Source organism: Pavona decussata, unplaced genomic scaffold, assembly GCF_977016875.1.
Source record: "Pavona decussata unplaced genomic scaffold, jaPavDecu1.1 SCAFFOLD_21, whole genome shotgun sequence".
In the NCBI taxonomy this organism is placed as follows: domain Eukaryota; kingdom Metazoa; phylum Cnidaria; class Anthozoa; order Scleractinia; family Agariciidae; genus Pavona; species Pavona decussata.
The window spans coordinates 482275-501707 of record NW_028145444.1 but is presented as its reverse complement, the minus strand read 5'-3'; the positions used below and the strand labels follow the sequence as shown (position 1 = coordinate 501707).

At 38.4% G+C, this 19433-nt stretch overlaps 1 protein-coding gene and 1 long non-coding RNA gene across 2 annotated transcripts in view; one reads left to right on the top strand and one right to left on the bottom strand.

Annotated features, from left to right (window-relative positions):
• LOC146486060 (uncharacterized) overlaps window positions 1–19433 on the bottom strand; it is a 65067-nt gene that overhangs the window by 3694 nt on the left and 41940 nt on the right. The gene's annotated exons all lie outside the window — the stretch shown is intronic.
• LOC146486065 (autophagy-related protein 13-like) lies at window positions 470–14319 on the top strand. Its single transcript, XM_085097876.1, has 13 exons — window positions 470–679; window positions 2251–2331; window positions 3686–3805; window positions 4393–4580; window positions 5524–5564; window positions 6490–6583; window positions 7462–7590; window positions 9474–9650; window positions 10797–10881; window positions 11526–11657; window positions 11840–11941; window positions 12854–12982; window positions 14118–14319. The coding sequence occupies exons 1-13, from the start codon at window positions 593–595 to the stop codon at window positions 14199–14201; spliced, it is 1449 nt and encodes a 482-aa protein (XP_084954002.1). The 5' UTR covers window positions 470–592; the 3' UTR covers window positions 14202–14319.

Genomic DNA, 19433 nt, shown 5'->3' with positions numbered 1-19433 from the left:
AAATATATGTAACGGAGAAAGGGCAAACAAGTTTAACTTCACCCTTAGCAAAGATGGTTAAATTATCGCTTTTTGTAAGGGAGAATAAAAAAAAAAGCAAAACAAAAGAAAAAATAGTATACACACACACACATTGACCCAGGACAGAACTATTAACAAGCGTGATAAGAGCAAAATAATTATACTAAGAGAAGTACAATGTCAAAAGAGCTTTCTTAAATAATTTCTTGGGAGGCTTTGTTCCAATAGATACAGGAGCGTCATGAAGCTCAGTATGCATGCACAAAAACAAAAATTTCGGGTCCGAAATGTTTTCGGGAGTTTCAAGCAACCTACACCTGGTGCGCATTTATTAAAACTCCCAACTTTTGAAAGTTAAAATGTTGAAAACTCCGGAAGTTTTGATTTTATTTTCGGGAAACTGCGCGCACAGAACTATGGTCAACATAGCGGTTAGGAGACTGGCACTAGAGCAGTGTTGTTTTCAATGGCGGCGGAAGCTGGTGGTTCAGTACGACAAGAAGTTGTTTTGTTTTGGAATTTCAATACAGTTTCTTCCTATATTTCATCGAACTAGATCGGAGTTGTATCCATGGGCGAAATGGCGGAGAGGTCAAGAACTCTAGGAACTCAAGAAGAACGAGATCTCAAGAAGTTTTTAAAATTTCTTTCGCTGAAGGTAAGCTTTTTTGTGCCGGAAGGTGTCTTTTCTCACAGTGATGTATGTACTTGTCTTGGCGGTGATGTTGTGTAGATAAATTTCGAAAGGGTGGTAGCTATATATATAGCTATATATGGTGCTAGACGTACGGTGTATTGATCAATTCCGTTATATAATCAAGACTTTAATATTTCAGCTTGTGATGTCGCTAACACGACGAGTACAATCTGATTAATATAGACAGACCTAATCGTATCGAAGCTTCAATTTCCAGATTTTAGTTTGGTTTGTCTAAGGCTACTAAACTGTTGGTTATTTGTGACACTTAGGAAAAATATTTGTTGATATAAGACTTATAATTTGGGGAAAATATTATCTGTTATGCGCCGAGGCCGGTGAATGACACGACAGCTATTTTTGTGTTCCATGACGTATGCGTTTAATATAAAATTTGCTTTCAGTATAAAATTGATGAAGTGCATGTTGCAAGGCAGTTGAATTTGCACTGGTGGTAAAAATTCTCTCGAGATTTACACCTTGAGTTTCACTTGCTTTTCATCTTAGAATATGGATCTGCATCAACTATTATTATTATTATAGCGTTAGTTTATTAATTCATTAACTAAATTTTACAAACTGCTTTGACCTGATGGAATTTTCTAGAGGGTTGTGTGTGTGTGTGTGTGTGTGTTGGGGGGGGGGGGGGGGAGTCAAGTATTAAGACAAATCCTTTCCATGGGGAGTTATGGATATTTTGTGGGCCTACATTTAAGAAAATAGTACCACACTAAATTTTGTGATATCTACTAATTATAAAAGTGTTGCAGCAAATAGACCTATAGTCATAATTTTTCCGATTATGCCTGTGTCACTTACTGAATAATACGTCATTCTCATTTATTCATCAGGCTTAAAATATTCCATCGCATTTATTCCATTGGGCATATACCCCACATGACATTCCAATCCTAGCAGTATGCAGGATGTTTGTCCCATGAACCTAGTTTAATGGCCTTAGCTTAGCTCCCATGAGTCTCCTGTAGCTCATTGGTAGAGCATCCGAACTAGTAATCGGAAGGTCTTAGGTTCGACTCCTGGTACGGGAGCACTCAGATTTTTTTTCCGATTATGCCTTGTCACTTACTGAATAATACATCATTCTAAAACATTTTGTGTAATAATTTGGATTTTTTTTTTTACACAAATCCTTAATTGATTTATTGCTTCAACCAGTACAATGGCAGGAGTGGAACAGATAATTTTTAAATACTATTGGAAACATACAAAATGAAGACGTACATGTAAATAAACCTTTAAGCTCTAACAGTGATCAGCATCAAATTTCTCCTTGTAATATCAATGATTATTGAACCCTGATGTCATGAGAATAATTTAAGGATATGATCACCCAAAGGTGAATTTTCTTGATATTTTAATAACTTCTCCCTATACTATTATAAGAAAAGTATGGAAACAAGATAGGAGAATTTGTTGTTTGATATTAGTGGTGAAAGGGTTAAGAAATGAGTTGAAGCTTAATATGCTACTGAATGCAAAAGACATTACATGAGTGCATGCTTCTTTCTTAGGCTGTGCAAGTCATTGTTCAGTCGCGTCTTGGGGAAAAGATTCACACAAAGTCCAAACCCAATGCCATGGGTCAAGACTGGGTAAGACACTTGAAACGTCCTCTTAAGGTGGCTTACTACAGTTTTTGTACTCTGCGATTCTTTGATATGCGCGCGCGCTGCCCAAAGCACGCGAAAGTATCACGCGTGAGGAAAATCACGTGAGCTTGCTGAGGAAATGGCGCGAGCACAAAAACAAAATGGCAGCTCTCTGAAAAATTTCCTGGTATTCCAGGTCGGTTTCAGAGGTGTGATTACAGTAGCTAGATCATTTTTGGGCTTGATAACTGAAAAAACGTGTTGTCTAATGGTTGCCGTTCCTTAACAGCCTTAAAGCCTTTGCAGAGTTGTGATTTTGCACCAAATGTTTGAACACGACGGCAGCATGCACTCACCAGTTGGAGCGCGCGCGTGCGCTGGAACCTGGGTTTTTCCAGAGCAAGCATGCGCAATGGTCTTCTCGCCGTAGGTCGCAATAATTATTTTTTCTCGCTTAATTTTTCCAAATCTAGCCGTACAACCAATGCTGAAATTTTTGCTGTTGACAGAAAACACTAAAACGGAAACATGAACATTTTTTAAAGAAAATCTGTCAGAAATTTTTTTAGGAATTTTCAAATAAGGCAAAATTTCCCAATTTTGTCATTTGCCAAATTTCTCCCTGACAAAATTTCGTGTTCTTCTCTGTGAATACTCATTTTTGCGCACTTTCCTAATCCTGAAATTTTGAAGTGGGGTCGTACGGCTAGATTTAAAGCCAGGCAACTCTAAAAGGTGTAGTTTCCAGGCCCCCACTAGGACTTATTCTTTTGTATTTAACACTTTTTGAGCATTCAAAATTTAATTTCTGACTCAAAATTATCTCTATGGTATTTACTGTACTAGAAAAAATGTCCAAGGAAATTCTTCTTGGCGTTTTTCTTAAGTTCATTTAAGGCCTTCTTTCACTCCAGAAAACTGTAGTAAGCCACCTTAAAACTCACTTGACTGCAGGTCAAAACATGCCATTTATGTTACTAACTGAAGTTACAATTAGGTTATGTTTACATTATGTGACATATCCATCTTTATATGGAACCAACAATGTTTGAGGAAGCTTTTCAAACAAAAGCAATTAAAGAAACCAGAGATCTGCAATGATCAGCTCCAAATGCCAGCACAAGATATGACGTAAGTCACAAGACAAGCTGCAAGCCTCTGAGGTCACCCCGAAGGGTCCTGCACGCTGGAGGGGGAGACTACTGCAGCTGCCTGCATTGGCTTGAAATTAACTTTGCCTATAATAATAAACATTTAGCCTACATTTTAATAAAGTGATAACTTCATATTTATGTATTAAGAGACTGGTGCTTGTATGGTACAATTTTTAAAACTATTGTCAAATCTCTCTTTCCAGTTCAATCTTGCAATAAATGATCATCCTGATGTTGCTGCGGAGGTGAAGAAAGTCACAAGTGGAAGACTTCCTTCCAAGGAAAGTCCTATGTGCGTTGAGATATCACTGAAAACCAGTGAGGTAAGAGCCATGCTCAAAACACTGTGAGTGTGACCTCTGTTGTGTTTGTGTACAGTTATGTTTTAATGGCTTTTAAAATCAGGTTAAGTGTTAGTTAAAGAGTACTTCTATTTAAGTTTCCTTTCCCTTTCTTTCCCCCCCCCCCTCCCTCCCTCTATGGCCAACAGATCTTTTAAACCATCTGCTCTGAGACTTAATTAATTGAGAGAACACAGTTTTAAAGTTAGGTCAACCTGGTGTTATTACATAACTAAGATTAAAATTTACCATTTTTCTTTCTTTACCATGTCAAAAGATGCTTTCAACATTTTTGTTAATTAAAAGATGCATTAAAACATTATGAAGAAGATTCTTCATGTTTTAATACTTGTGGTTGCAATACTATTAATAGAGAAAGACTTACTCTTTTTTTTCATCTGATCTGCTAAAAAGGAATTTGGAATCTTGGTTTTTGAAACTCGGAGCAGGAACGAGAACCAGCAGGAAACTCAACCCACATATGCCGTCAACACCGGGAATCTAACCCAGGCCACATTGGTGGGAGGCATCCCTGTTCCCTATCATTAATTTATTTTGTTTTCTTGCAGGGAGAATCAATGATTTTAGAGACCTGGTGTCTTGGTATGAATGACAGAGTTGATCCAAATGCTAAAGTGACCTACACAGTTTATAACAGGATTGGAATGCTGCTCAAGTCTCTTGTGTCAGTCACAAGAGTGACACCTGCCTATCAGCTGTCACGGAAACAAGGAGCAGACTTTATGATGTGTTACAAGTAAGAGAAAATTGAGAATGATATATTATTCAGCAAATGACACAGGCATACTTGGAAAAGGTAATCTCAAGTGCTCCTATCAAATAATAATAATAATAATAATAATAATAATAATAATGATAATAATAGTAATAATAATAATAATAATAATAATAATAATAATAATTTATTACTTATTAGGCGCAAATTAACATCTGAATATGATCAAATGCGCCGTATCAGGAGTCGAACCTAAGACCTTCCGATAACTAGTTCAGTTAACCTGACCACTCAGCTACAGGAGCCTCATGGGAGCTAAGGCCATTAAACTACATGTAGGTTCATGGGACAAACGTCCTGCATACTTCTAGGATTGGATTGCAGGTTATGTGTAACAAAGGTTACTGAAGTCTGGGATATCATTGAAAACCACTCACCAGGCAAGCGTATCATCAGTGAACGTAAATTTTCCAACCAATGTTATTCTTGTATAGAAGGTTCAAGATTGCAGGAATCTAGTGTACTTCTGAAAGTTTGTCTTAATGTTATGGGGCATGTTTGGCTCAGTTGTTCTAAATCAGTTGCCCTCTACTAAGGAATTCTGCATTCACGTCCTGCACTAAGCATGATATAGGCTGTGTTTGTTGTCAGTTCTTGCCTTGCTTTGAGGGTTTCAAGCTGGGTTCGCCAGCTTTTCTCCATCCACAAAAACCATCCTTTTCAAGTCTGGTGCGATGTGGCTATAGAGGATCTGTTTTGTGAGTGGATGGAACCATTTGATGATGTTGATTTGCTTTGTATCAACATGAACTGTGTCAGGCAAATATTGTGTTATTTTTTGGCAACCTGTTTTCTTGCAAACACAATTTATATTATCCATGCATGTGAGTTTTTCTAGATGGAACATCCTTTGGGAAAAAATTATATGCTGTTTTGATTCTGAATTTTTATTTTTATTTTTAAGGGTTTATTTTGGTGAAGTCAGATTTCAAGAGCTTGGAGAAGGTAATAAGTGCTTACCAAGCAGAATATTTGGTCATGCAGTTGTTTGCTTGTATTTTATTGTGACCAATGTCAAGGTTTTTCTTGACAATATCACCTGGCATAGTTTGTTTATCTTTATATTGTATAAACGGGTTTGGGGCTTGTTAACAGCTTAGCAGCGATCAGAACACTGTGTATAAAAGATGGAGGATGGAAGTGTCTCTACTTCAGAATCTTGTGGAGAAAAAAAATGCAAAGCAGAATTTTGAGGAAATTCCTCGGCATGTCTTTGTTCAACTTGTAGCATGGTTTCTACCATATTCTCCCAATATTCTTGGAATGATCAAGAATGTTTGCCCAGACAACAAGTGGACCAAAACAAGTCTCAACCCCTTGTTAGATTAGAACTATTTCTTATAGTGTGTAAGCTGCACTCGTGCAAATGGCTAGATTTTGGCTAAATAGACTGTGGCTTTTTATTTGTTTATTTATTTAATATGAAAGTGCTTGGAAATAATGAAAACTCCTTGAAATTGAAATTTTCATGCATCCCTGTTTTTGAATTATTACAGATTTGATAATAAATCAGGAAATTTAATATGTCCTATTTATGGTTGTCTCTTAGAATGCATTATATATCCGGGGAAGCTTTTTTAAAGTTGCTGTTGACAATGAAAACATTTTGAAACATATAGTGCAAGACAAAGTAAACTTGCTTTGAATACTCCTTGAAAACTCCTGAAGTTTTTAGTGATTGAATACTCCTTAAATTTTATGTCCAAAAACCAGCACAGACTATGATTTCACTGCATTTAGATTTTATTAGGAAATTTTGCGGCATGAGGTGGTACATAATTTAGCAACAGTTTCTTGTAGTTAACAGGGTTGACATTGTCTTAGTTTATTATTACACTGTGCTTGTCTGAGTTTGTGTCTTTGTACATAGGTTTTCAGACCTTGAGAGTTGGTTCAATTGGTACTCCTGTGGGATCCATCACTCTATCTGCTGCTTATAGAACAAAGCTGGCTTTACCTGAGAGGTGGGTGGATGATATGTCAACTTAGCTTATAATGTCTTTAGACCTGTGAAGGTAACCATTATAATCGGTAGAGATGTAGAACTGGAGACAACAAGTAACTTATTAGATACAGTTGAACCCCCGCTAACAGACACCTCCCGTAGGTGGACACCTCTCGTAAGCAGACACTTGGTCATGTTCTCACCTACATACAAACACTACATTTTTAACCTCTCATAGGCAGACACCTCTCTTAAGGGGACACTTTTTTCCCTGAGGGTGTCCACTTACAGGAGGATTGACTGTATAAAGGGAGAAGTGTTGCTCCATCTTTTCTTTTTTTGTTTTTTTCATTTTAAGGAGTGCATGCTTAATGTAAACTGGATAAGTGAAAATATGAAAATCATATATATTTGAGAGCCCTGCAGATGAAAGTTGCATTCATTACTATGATGAAAGTTGTGTGCATAACTGTGATGGTCTCCCATTTAAAATTTAAAATTGCAAACCCTTTAGTACATCGTGTATGTCACTGAGTGGTTGTATCTTACGGGTAAAGAGTCGCAGATGCCAGCACTTATGTCCAGAAATGCACCTAACTTTGAATTTGGGTACTTCATATAAAACAGACCTTTTTGTCATTTTCATATGACTTCATGATTGACAGAATTATGTGCATTTAAATAGTAAGAATTAACGTTAGAGGACACCTTGTGATGTCTGTCATACAGTTCATGAATCTCATTAAGTGTGCATTTCTGGACATATCTCAATGGCAGAATACTGATGTCAATTTTTTTTTTGTGAAAAGGCCAGATCGTGTGTGGAATGACCCACGTCATCCTTAGTGAGGCAGATTAATTACCCTTCAATAGCAGTGTTTGTGTTTTTTTCCTCAGGTCACAAGTCATGGTTCAGAGTAACCATTTCAGCTCTGAATTGACAAGAGCATCACGTGATCAGCTGGATGGTGTTTTACCATGCGTCCCAGGCGTACATGGGACATTTGACTTGACAGCTGAAGCAAGGTATCACACAAATTTCAGGCCGTGTTCACACGCACTATACGAGATCAATTTTTTTGAAGGTACAAAAGTCTGTCCAGTCTAAATTGAACCAAATTGGCAGAAAAAAAAAAGAAACAATAAAATATGGTTGTTCGTACTATACTATATAAAGAATTAAATTTATTGAAGGTGTCTATGCAGTTTCTTGTTTATATATTTACACTTGGAGCGGGACAGAAAACTTACCTATTACAAAGTGTCTGTCTTCTTGACCGGCACATTGCAGAGATGCTCTGGCGTAAAAATAGGCCAAAATCAGAATTTCAGTATGAACAAACAGCTATCTGGTTTGGTTTCCACACCAGCAAAAAGCTATCTTGTATAGGGTAACCATGCTTTCATTCTTGACCTGATTCTGATGGCTCACTTACACTGGGCTCATACTGTTCAGAGAGAGGATAACTCATTTTAAATAAAATCCAGGAGGTAAAATGTACGATGTTAAATGTTAGAGTTCTTTGTATCAGCAGGTTAGTAAATTTTGGCATAATAAAGTAATCTGCTCTGTTATGGCTGTAGAGGGTAAAATCAACAGAGTGATATGACCTGGAGTTTGCCGGCACTCCCGTTGATATTAACAACCACTTAAAGATCCTAGGAATATGTTTAGATAACAAATTATCTTTTAAAGAACATATAAGTATCATGCTGAAGAAAGTATATTCTAAGATAGGCGCACTTCGCCGCCTTAAGCGCTTAGTACCGGCAAACACTATGTTGCTTCTTTATAAGAGCTTTGTATTATCACATTTTGAATACCGCAACTCTTTACTTATGGGTATAGGTAAAACACTTAACAAGAAACTGGAAGATGCGAACTATTATGGTCTACGAACTATAATGAACATGGGGAAAAGTACTGATTATGAATCAATTCTTAGGATGGCAGACATGAATACATTGGAACATAGACGCATAGAACAATCTTTGATGATATTTTTTAAATGTTTCAAGGAGAATGGTCCAGGCTATGTAGCCAATTTATTCAAATCCCGAGTTACACCATATAATCTTAGAAGCAATGGTCTAAATGTTGTACAAACTTCATACAATAGTAGATTCCTTCATGGCTCATATGCGTACATGATCTCACACATCTGGAACCAGTTGCCATCTGCTGTAAAAAACGCACCTAATGCATCATCCTTTCGGAGACTTTTAACTAAGTTAAATTTTAACGGCTGTCAATGCAGCAATTGCCTCTGACCCGATTTATTTTTATTTATTTATATTTAGATGTTACTTTTTAATTTAATTAGTAGTTATTATCTTTTTTTTATACTGTCAAACACTTATATCATGAGCCTGTGGCTCGGGGGACTGGGAGACCACCCCCTGTGTATTTGACACTAAATAAATTACTTACTTACTTTACTAAGGGCTACTTTGCGCTTTGTTTGCATTAATCACCTATGATTAAGGGCAAGATTGCCATTAATATCACAAAACGAAGGGTAAAGTAGCGGATAAAACATTGGAGCAATGTTACCTGAAGGAATTCAAGGCCACATGCAAAAATTCTGGTGAATCTGAACTTAAACAACAAAAAGCAGTCTGAAATGCATTTAGGTTGATTATGCTCTTAGCCCTTCAATTGTGGTAATAATTTATTTAAAAGAATGGCTTTTGAAAAACTGCTGGGCTCATACAAAAAGAAAACTGGGCATGTGAAAATTAAAGAAGGAATTTTTTCATTAACGCCAAGATGTGTATATATGCATGGTGTCTTTTAGATAAATTGACTGATTACCAAGATCTCCAGACCTATGAATTTTGGCAAAATTAGTGTAAATTTATTGATCCTTTCTTCCTTTGTTCTTTCTTTTCTTTTTTTTTTTTCATAGACATCACATTGCAGAGCAGATAGCCAGTGCAACAGAGACGGAAGTAACTCAGTGTTCAACAGTATCTTCCAATACACCACCATTCTCAGCTCACAGGTTTAGTACGGCATCCCCACCACCCTTCATACGACGGCTCTCTCAGGAAAACAGCGCCACTGCAAAGCAGACGTTTGAAAGGTGAATTAGAGGCAACCGTTTAAAACTAGATCTTTACTCTCGAAGCCTACATTGTAACTGGCAAAGTGACAAGCACTAAACGAATATTTAACTAGCTGGAAATGGCGGGAACTGGATCCCCAGAGAATACGTAACATCAGACGCAATAGTTGTCATGTGCTAATTACACAACGTCTTAATAAACCCTTATCTGAAAAATGCTTCACTAAGAATTTGGCGCGTTCTGTTCAATTTTTATTTAGAGAGAAATTGAAAGCCAAACATCACTTACTAGTTTGACGTAGTGACTAGTGAAACATCCTGTACAGCATAATAAACAGCACCACAGAAAAATACTGCTCACTAGCTTTCATTTGAATGGTCACACTTTAGGATTTCATCCACAGACTCAAAAAGTAGAACCACCTTGTACAGAGGAAATTCATATTCCGGAATAGCTCCAAAGTAATGTTGTACCCTATGTAACACGCACATGAGAAATTTACAGAATGTAGAGTTACACCAATATAAGCAGCCAATGGAAACTGCTGCTCGATATAGCTTCCAATTCCAATTAAGAATTTTAACGTCAGCCTCAGGGAACCACCCTGTATTGTCGGATTGGTGCTGCATGATCGTGATAAACAGGGGCAAAGAAACCTTCTCAGTACTGCTCAATAGCTTTGGTTTCAATGGTCACAGTAAGCATTTCAACAGTCTTGAAATAAGTTAGAAACGCAATAGAGCGGTTTTCAATTGAGCGTCGAAAATAATTAGCGTTTGTTTGGTTTTGCACTACTACGCTCTGTGATTGGTTAACAAAACTCGCGTCACTTTCTCAACCAATGGGAATCCAAACCAAAACCAATCGTGTTTTGGCCGTACGCGTTTTCCCGCGCTTGGCGCCGGTTACATGTATTTCCTACCTATTCTGATTGGCTGATTGTGTTGTTTACATCTGTTGTGATTGACCAGAGTAATTACTTTGGTTTTACGACACTCAATTGAAAAACGCTCTATAAATAGAGGCCTTGTGGCTTTTAGGGAAAAACTGAAAAAGTCATGTAGTAAAGCTTGCGCAAAATAATGTACGCGTAAAAGTGTGCAAGTTCTGTTGTTATTTTGATTCGTTTAATTATCAACTTATTCACTGCTTTATCTCAAAAGAACCTCAAGCTCTTCTAGACCAATAAACTGTGCTCAAATTCGAACGAAGGGAGCGTTTGTCAGCAGTCCGTGCTCTCCTGAAATAGTAAGTTGGTTTTCCTTTTTACTTTGTAACAACGTTACGGTACAAATGAATGTAAATATATGAAACATATATTTTGAACTGCGGATGAAGGATCAAACAGAAGAAAGATCCTCGCAGTTGATCTTTCTATTTGATCTTTCATCCGCAGTTCAAAATATATGTTTCATATGTTTACATTCATTTATTCATCCTTCACGGATATATTACGAACTCAAAATATGACCAGCTCCCAGTTGGCTTGATAGCTCAGTTGGTAGAGCACTGCACCGGCATCGCAGAGGTCTAACTTCTGTCGCTAGATGAAAATTGAGAAACGGATAGTACTAGCGGAAATTGTTACTCAGAAGCTTTCATTTGAATGGTCACACTTTAGGATTTTATCCATGTACTGTGTACTCAAACGTTAGAACAACATTGTACAGAGTAATTTATAAACAGCTCTACGGGAAAGTGTTGTTCAAAGAAGAGGCTACTTGAAAGGTGACACTTTAAGATTTCATTCACAGATTCAAACATTAGCACCACACTACAAGACGTAAAACTCACCGAATTTCTGCACGTGCTTTTCGTAATAATTTTGCCGGTTAGTTCTAGCTTTATTAACTTTAAGTTAACACTTCAGGGTTTTGTTTTTGTTTTCACAGTCTATGCTTTCAAACTTGTCCGCTACTCCGCCGTTTGCGTCACTTTTACGACGTGAAGAGGACATCAAACCAGGAAGCAGTTTACCTGCAGAGAGTAGTGTTAAGAATTCACCAGCAATACTCAAAAGAACGGTATGTGAAGTGTGTCTTCTGGGCTGGGATTAGGTGAACTTTGAGATGGTGTATTGTAATAAAATTTTCCATGACCTACACATGCACATAGTCCAATGACGCTGTTGCTAGCAAAATAGCGAGCTTCTCGAGTTCTTGCTCAAGGCTATCTACCCATACTTTCTTTCCTCTTAACAATATAGGATAGTTCGTCGGACAAGGTGGAGAAAAGACCATCTACAGCGCAGGCGCCGCCAGCACCCAGTCAACTGGGGTGGGACGATGACTTTGTCATGGTGGAACTGGTGAGTGCTTTGTCACACCTTGTAAAACTCAAGTTTAGATTTAAGGATCATCAGATTTTCACGGTAAAGTTATGCTTCAAGATGTCATCCACTGACTGAAAAATGAGCGCCTCCTAGACCACGCACCTGAAATACTGCCAAATTGTTCAAAAGCACTTTTCCCGACCTCGGCACTAGTTGTATGTCAACTGTTCAATGTTTTCCCGCGCTTGGCACCAGTTGCATGTTAAGTGTTCGATATTTTCCTGCACTTGGCACCAGTTGTATGCTAACTGTTCGATATTTTCCCGCGCATGGCACCAGTTGCATGTTAAGTGTTCGATATTTTCCCGCGCTTGGCACCAGTTGCATGTTAAGTGTTCGATATTTCCCCGCGTTTGGCACCAGTTGTATGTGAACTGTTCGATATTTTCCCGCGCTTGGCACCAGTTGCATGTTAACTGTTCGATGTTTTCCCGCGCTAAGCACCAGTTGCATGTTAGGTGTTCGATATTTTCCTGCACTTGGCACCAGTTGCATGCTAACTGTTCAATATTTTCCCGCGCATGGCACCAGTTGCATGTTAAGTGTTCGATATTTTCCCGCGTTTGGCACCAGTTGTATGTGAACTGTTCGATATTTTCCCGCGCTTGGCACCAGTTGCATGTTAACTGTTCGATGTTTTCCCGCGCTAGGCACCAGTTGCATTTTAAGTGTTCGATATTTTCCCGCGCTTGGCACCAGTTGCATGTTAACTGGTCGATGTTTTCCCGCGCTTGGTACCAGTTGCATGTTTAAGTGTTCGATATTTTCCCGCGCTTGGCATCAGTTGTATGTCAACTGTTCGATATTTTCCCGCGCTTGGCACCAGTTGCATGTTAAGTGTTCGATATTTTCCCGCGCTTGATTTTGTTTGTTTGCTTGCTTTTCCAGAAACCAGCATTTGCATCGCACTCGGATACATCTGCCGGAGACCTTGGTAGCTTCTTTCGCGAGTGTCAAACAGCGCCGCCATTGAGCCTTTTTCAGGACACAGAGCTACTGACTCTGGATAATATTATGGTACGTCATGAAGTTAAATAAAACGTAGCAGTAGTGAATGTCGAACCCCCCAACGCCAACTCCACAAAATAAAAAATGGACTACTTACTAGGAAGGTCGTGACTAGAATGGATCCTCCAAAATCAGATTTGCTCTGGTTTGTCATTCTAACGACTTGAGGAAACAAATTTCGGTGATGTTTTGACGCGTTTCCGAGTTGCTTTGAACCTCATTATGAAAGCGAGGCTAAGTACAAAGTTTTCGTTATGAACTTAGTTTTCATTCATTTGCAAACAAAACTAATTTTTCATATGAAAAGTTTTGCTCCTAGCCTCGCTTTCATAGTGAGGTTCACAGCAACTCGGAAATGGCCTATTGAGCTACATTCTCTCGAGATCTACCAACCAATCAGAACTCTCTCAAGGATAGATTGAGGAGCACGGACGGGTGAAACAACCCAAGTTGTCAGTTATGACAGCTGAAGCGTACATCAACCAAACCAAGAGCTCAGATGAACTCGAGTTTGTTTTCATGAAGGTATTATCGAAGCGCGACTGGAGGGTTGATTCCATAAAAGCTGTATAACTTTATAACTTTATTAATTTATATTGCGCAATTATCAATATAAATTTTCAATTGCGCATTACAGTATGACCATAAGACAAAAATAAAAATATGTATATATATATAAAAATACAAATGTAAATTTAAATTTAAATATATAAAAACTATAAAAAGGCTTGTCTAAAAAGATAAGTCTTGATTGCCGATTTGAAGTCGTTAATTGAATTTAGGTCCCTGATCTCAGTAGGCAGCTCGTTCCATAATTTGGGGGCGGCCACGAAAAAGGACCGGTCTCCGAGAGTCTTGCGAGACCTCAAAGCAGGATAGTTTAACGTCAAAGACTTCGTTGAACGCAGGCAATATCTACCTAATGATACATCTTTGATTGAGATTAATTCGCTTATATAGACGGCGCCAGACCGTGAATAGCTTTAAAAGTAATTAAAAGTAATTAAAAGCACTTTAAAGAATACGAATGAATTAGAAGTGATTGCATTCTTGAATACTGCAAAACCTGACAGCCTATACGATGTACTTTTTAGATTGAAAGACTGTCAAAAAAAGGTAGATTAACCACCTTTTTTTTTTCTAGGAGCGGTTGGATGGAGAACTTTGCGGTTTTCGAGAGAATGCTTTTAAATTTGATGAACTTCTAGCAGACCTACAACAGACGTGACCCATATAAACTGCGGATCTTAATTTTGTTCAAAGATAAGGAAGTGGCCATGTTAGGAACTGAAATAATACAACGACAGTGTCAGCGACGAGAACGTCATTAAACGGAGGGCTGACGAGCTATATGGTGACTCTAAACACGTGTGTTATGCGTTTCTCTGCACTTGCGCTACACATGACTCTGCACGTACGTTATACATAGTCTCCTGCGCTGCGCAGCCGTTTTTGTGTTGTCACGCGACTTTCCTCCCCACAGGAGCGTTGCGTGACAACACAGAGCACGGCTGCGTGACACAGCGGCAAAATAAGTGCGCATGCTCGTTACGCGTGAGCAATCTTACGCGGCGAAATGGCGGCGTTTTTAAAATTCCCATTGTTTGTTTTCGTTTCCCGGGGATAAGCCCAAATCAAAATAGATTAGGTTGCCGCTTTCAGGAAAGGTTCCTTCGAACTTCCTCCATCACATATCTTATTCAACAAAAAAAAAATATTGTGGTAGCAGGTGTGAATTTGGCGATTGAAGTGGAGCATTCGTAATCGATTCTCGCTTGAATCGACGCTCGAATTACAAATCTGCGGAGCATGCGCACTCATTTTGCCGCTGTGTCCGGCTGCGTAGGAGACTCCTGCGCTTGCGTTATACATGACTCTGCACGTGCATTACACATGGGTTTAACGTGCGTTGCACATGGTTTGTCTCACCAACAACGTGCAATGGCCAAAGGGTTTTTTTTTTTTTTGGAGAAACTTTCTTCGAGGCGCTGAACTGTCAACGTTTCCCGGCTAAATTCTGCTGAAATTAATGCTTTAGAAAAGTCAATACTTGTCTTTCATTAGCAAGTGGCGGAAAGTTTAATCAACATTAGGCTGGTTGTCAACATGCGTTACTTAGTGATTGGCACTGAGGATAGAATTCCATTGAACCTGGCCTCTTTGAGAGGAAGCGAGACTGGAGTCGAGTTTAATTACTAATCAATAAAGATTCTTCCTAAAGATTTTTGTCCATCAATTTTCACGTTGACCTTTCTTTACCTTTAGCATGAAATTAGCCTTTAAAACCATTTTCAACGAGCGAGGTGAAACTCGATTACTTCTCTGTTTTCGCCGAATCTCCCGGCTCAGCTTACTAAGCGCACAACTGTAAAATGGGCTTTTTGTCGCGTCTGAGATGACCATTTGGAAGAGGTTTAGTTTCAGAAAAGGAAGAAATGCTCTTTTGTTAACTGATATCCCGCCTGTTTGTTCTTCCAAGGTGTCTGTCTGTCTGTCCAAGATTAAAATAAATTAAAAAAAAAAAAACATTGTTGCAAACCGGCGAATGCATCCTGAACTGGCCCCTTTGCTAAAGTATGTCAATATTTTCACCTTATTTTCCCATAAAATCAGTGTCAAGACGTAATTTAAAAGTGTGTAGGTAAATGTCATAACACTTTTAATTTTACTGTAAAAAGAAACTGGTGTTTAAAGTGAATAAATAAGTTTTAAATACAGGAAGCGCCCGAGAAAATGTGGAGTTTCGTCTGTTGCGTTTTCGGGTCGGTGAATGTTTGGGATTTTGGGAGATGTATCGCAAGAAAACTGCAACTACAATTCGACGTCTTTTTCATTCACCACTATAATAAAGATTTACAAATTCAGTACAGGAAAGGCAAAAAAAAAAAAAAAAAAAAAAACCAGGGAAGAAAGGAAACCAAAATTAGCCTAATGGAGTGTACGATTCTACGATCTTGTCCTTGTTTTCAAGAAAACAAGCCGGCGAACAAAAACTATCAAACCAAGCTGGCAGACTTTGTAAATTTACGCGTGGGCAAAACACGCTTTACAAAGTAAATCCCCGGTGTCATATTATATACATATGGAACCTTTTTGTCAAAACACATTCAAACGAGTTCCAAGGCTTTTATGTCGCTCCCCAATTAAGTAAAATCGTTCACGGATGAAGAAAAAATAGATAATTTTGCGAGCTGGCAACTTATCTATATTTTAAAGTATTCACGGTTGGTCTGTGGAACCGTGAAATATGTTTCTATAGTAACTATGACGACAGTAAACCCAGGAAAAAGCAATAGCTGTCAATTGCTTGTCAATGACTGACAGGTGGTTTCTGTACGGCTGCTCAAAATGCGTTCACAATTTTCCATCGGCGCGCACACACTGCTTTCAAGTTTTTACGGCAAGTTCTTTTAATTGATCTTCTACATTTCCGCAGTAATTTTCTGAGTTTAATTGAAACGTACCCATACGTAAGTGCTTTTCTCAGGCTTAAGCTATGATTTGTTTGTGAATTCTCCTAACCGCACAGCCAGGACAAATATTCGCATTGTCGCGAAACCCAAATTAAACGTAGCCCATCGTACATAAATTTATCAGCGTATCACAACCATGAGAAAGATTTTCAGAGTGTTGGGAAACACCGGATTATCTTTTTCTCCATGTTTAACGAGGCAGAAGATTTTCCACAACCATAGCTGTTAGTTTTGCCAACAAACGATCCTTTCGTCGGCTCTTGGAGAAGAAAAGAAGAAGCGAAGGAAAATCTCTTTCGTTAATTTAACGGGACCGCCTGTGATAGCGTATTCAAACTATAACCTGCAATTTCTGCGATCGCGAAGGTCAGTACGGGTTAAATTATCCATGCAGAGTAGAAATCTAAAAAATGGAGCCCGCTAGCGACGAAACGGAGAAAGAGACGAACTTAAATAACAAAGATAATGCGAAGAAAGAACATGATTCTGATCCTGCAATCGACGAAAGTGAGTTTCAGAGATGTTCACGAAAAGGGAGAAGGGATGCTTGCCCGGACATCCACTGCAAAGGCAGTGATTCGGAACAAAGCGAACAGTGCTTATTTCATAAAAATGCCAGGGAAAGTGACTTTAAAGAGGAAAGTGCGGAGCAGAAGACGTAAAATATATCAGCTACGAGCTCTGTTCGCCTTGCTTGAACGCCTTTAAATTTGACAAATGCTATTTATTTGTGGGCCGTCTGGCATCGCACTGATGTTTAAACGAATCGTTTATTTTCGAAAGAATCGGGATCTTTGTGAAAATTGGTGTTTCCAATCCCGAATCTGAGGAGAAAATCCTAAAAATGCAAGGCCTTTCGACGAAAAGGAGCCAGGCGTTTTAATTTCCAGTAAACAGTGGAGCAATTTGGCACAAAATACAAGGGCTGTGCTTTCGCTCTCGAACTGGAGATGGAAAATTTTTTCATTTGTTTTTATCGCGTTTTTGAAGCAGGTGACAAAGGGCCACGATGTACTGATATCCATATTCATAGATTCAGAGGAATCAAACACATCGGTTAATCGGAAACCTCTATAACCGTAATCCTCCTGTAAACCGGACACGGTTATAAGCTGGCAATTTTTGCCGGCGATGTAATTTGTAACACGATGTTGTGTGTACAGCGTTCTTTCGTACGGTTTTGTAGTGAATCTCCGTGATTTTGGTTTCCATAATGAAATAATTCTCTTAGATCGATTTTGCATCTTTTGCATGCCTGTTAGAAAACTTGTATCGTTTGTATTCTTAAATAAATCACTGGCGTCTAATGCTGAGCCCGTGTGTATTTTGGCCAACTACACGCTTTTTGCTTGCACATAAACTGAAATTTCAATTCAGTTGAAACATGAATTATTGAAATAGCGACCAATCGAGAGCTCGTGAATTTTTCTCGTTACTTTAATGTAACTGGCACAGATCATAAAATCTACATAAAGAGTTGTTTCATTTCATTTTTGTTCGTCAGCTTATCCATTTTCTGGTACTGAATTCTTTTCTTTTAAGCAATCCAAACGCTAAAGAAATAGGCCGTATGTTATAGACCGGCAATTAGTTTAATACTACATATATAGCTATGGTTTGCAATCATGCCAGTTGGGAGGAGTTTTTTTTGTCTTTTTTCTTTGTCTTCAGAAAGACATCTTAAACCCATCTGTTCTGAAATGACTGAGAGCAATTTCTCGCTTACGCAATTAAAAAAGGCAAACATTTTACTCCCGGTCCAGTATCAACGTGCGCAATTTTTTTTCCCGCAATTCACAGGTACTATTTTTAGCTACGTGGGAGGTTAGCTTGCCTTTTCTTTTTTCAGCAAATGTTGTTGATATGTAAATAGCAATCTAATATCATTTGCACCTGTCTTCGTTTAGCTTAATGTAAGATTAAGCTCCAAGCTTTTTTTGCGATCGATTATCTTGTAAGAACCAGCGAACATACGCTTTCACATTAACTTACAAACAATGAAGAAAAATTAAATTTCAATGGAAATTAAACTGCACCGTGACAAGGTATCGCTCATTAGAATTTCAACCACGGATTCAGAAATTAGAATCAGGTTGCGCAACACATATAAAACAACATGAACACGAAACTGCTGGGTAGCTTTCATTTGAATGGTTACACTTGAGGATTTCTTCCTCGTCACGGCTCTAAAGTAAGTCGTTATTAAAAGAGCGGTCATTTAATATTTAACAGGGAGGGAGCGCCCCTAAGTTTAGAAAAAAAGTAAGGCCAAGAAACTGCGGCCCTCTCCCGGTTTATAGTATAAAGGCTTGGTTCTCGAAGTGAAGATCGTCTCTGCTTCGCGGACGATTGCTCTATTTATAGATCTTTGTTCCGAAAGAGGTCAGAAACAAACCTACAAAGACTACAAAATTATCTTAAAATGTGAGAGATAAATGATAAATCACTCGACAGATATCATCCGGCACACCCTGCGAGCAGAACCTCCTTTTGTCTTTTTCTTTACTGAGTAAGCAAAAGAAATGCTCTGCTAGCAGGGTGCATCCGGTACTCACCGGCAAAGAAAAGGTCTTAAAGCATTCTGGGATATACGCTGGGAACGGCGCTTTACATTAGCGTGAAAATTAAGAAATGGAAACTGGTGAAACGAACGAATGAATGAATTAATAACTTTATTTATGTGTCAGTGTTGTGTAGCTGAGGGGAGAAGTCCCCTTTACCAATTCGGTTTATTAATTCTACGATTTATTCCAGTCGATTCTTTATCACTTTCTGACACTATACTTTTTTTGTTGGAATGAGCGGATATTTGGCGAGGTACCTATCGAAAACTAGGCCTGTGTTCAAGCAGTCTTCAATGTTTTTGGCACTCAATAATTTATGTAAAATATAGGAAAACTGAGCTTCTCAGCCTATCGGAACATAGAGAAACTTAAAAAACAAAACATATCATGTCAGAATTAACAGGAGATGTAAGATCGTCTGGC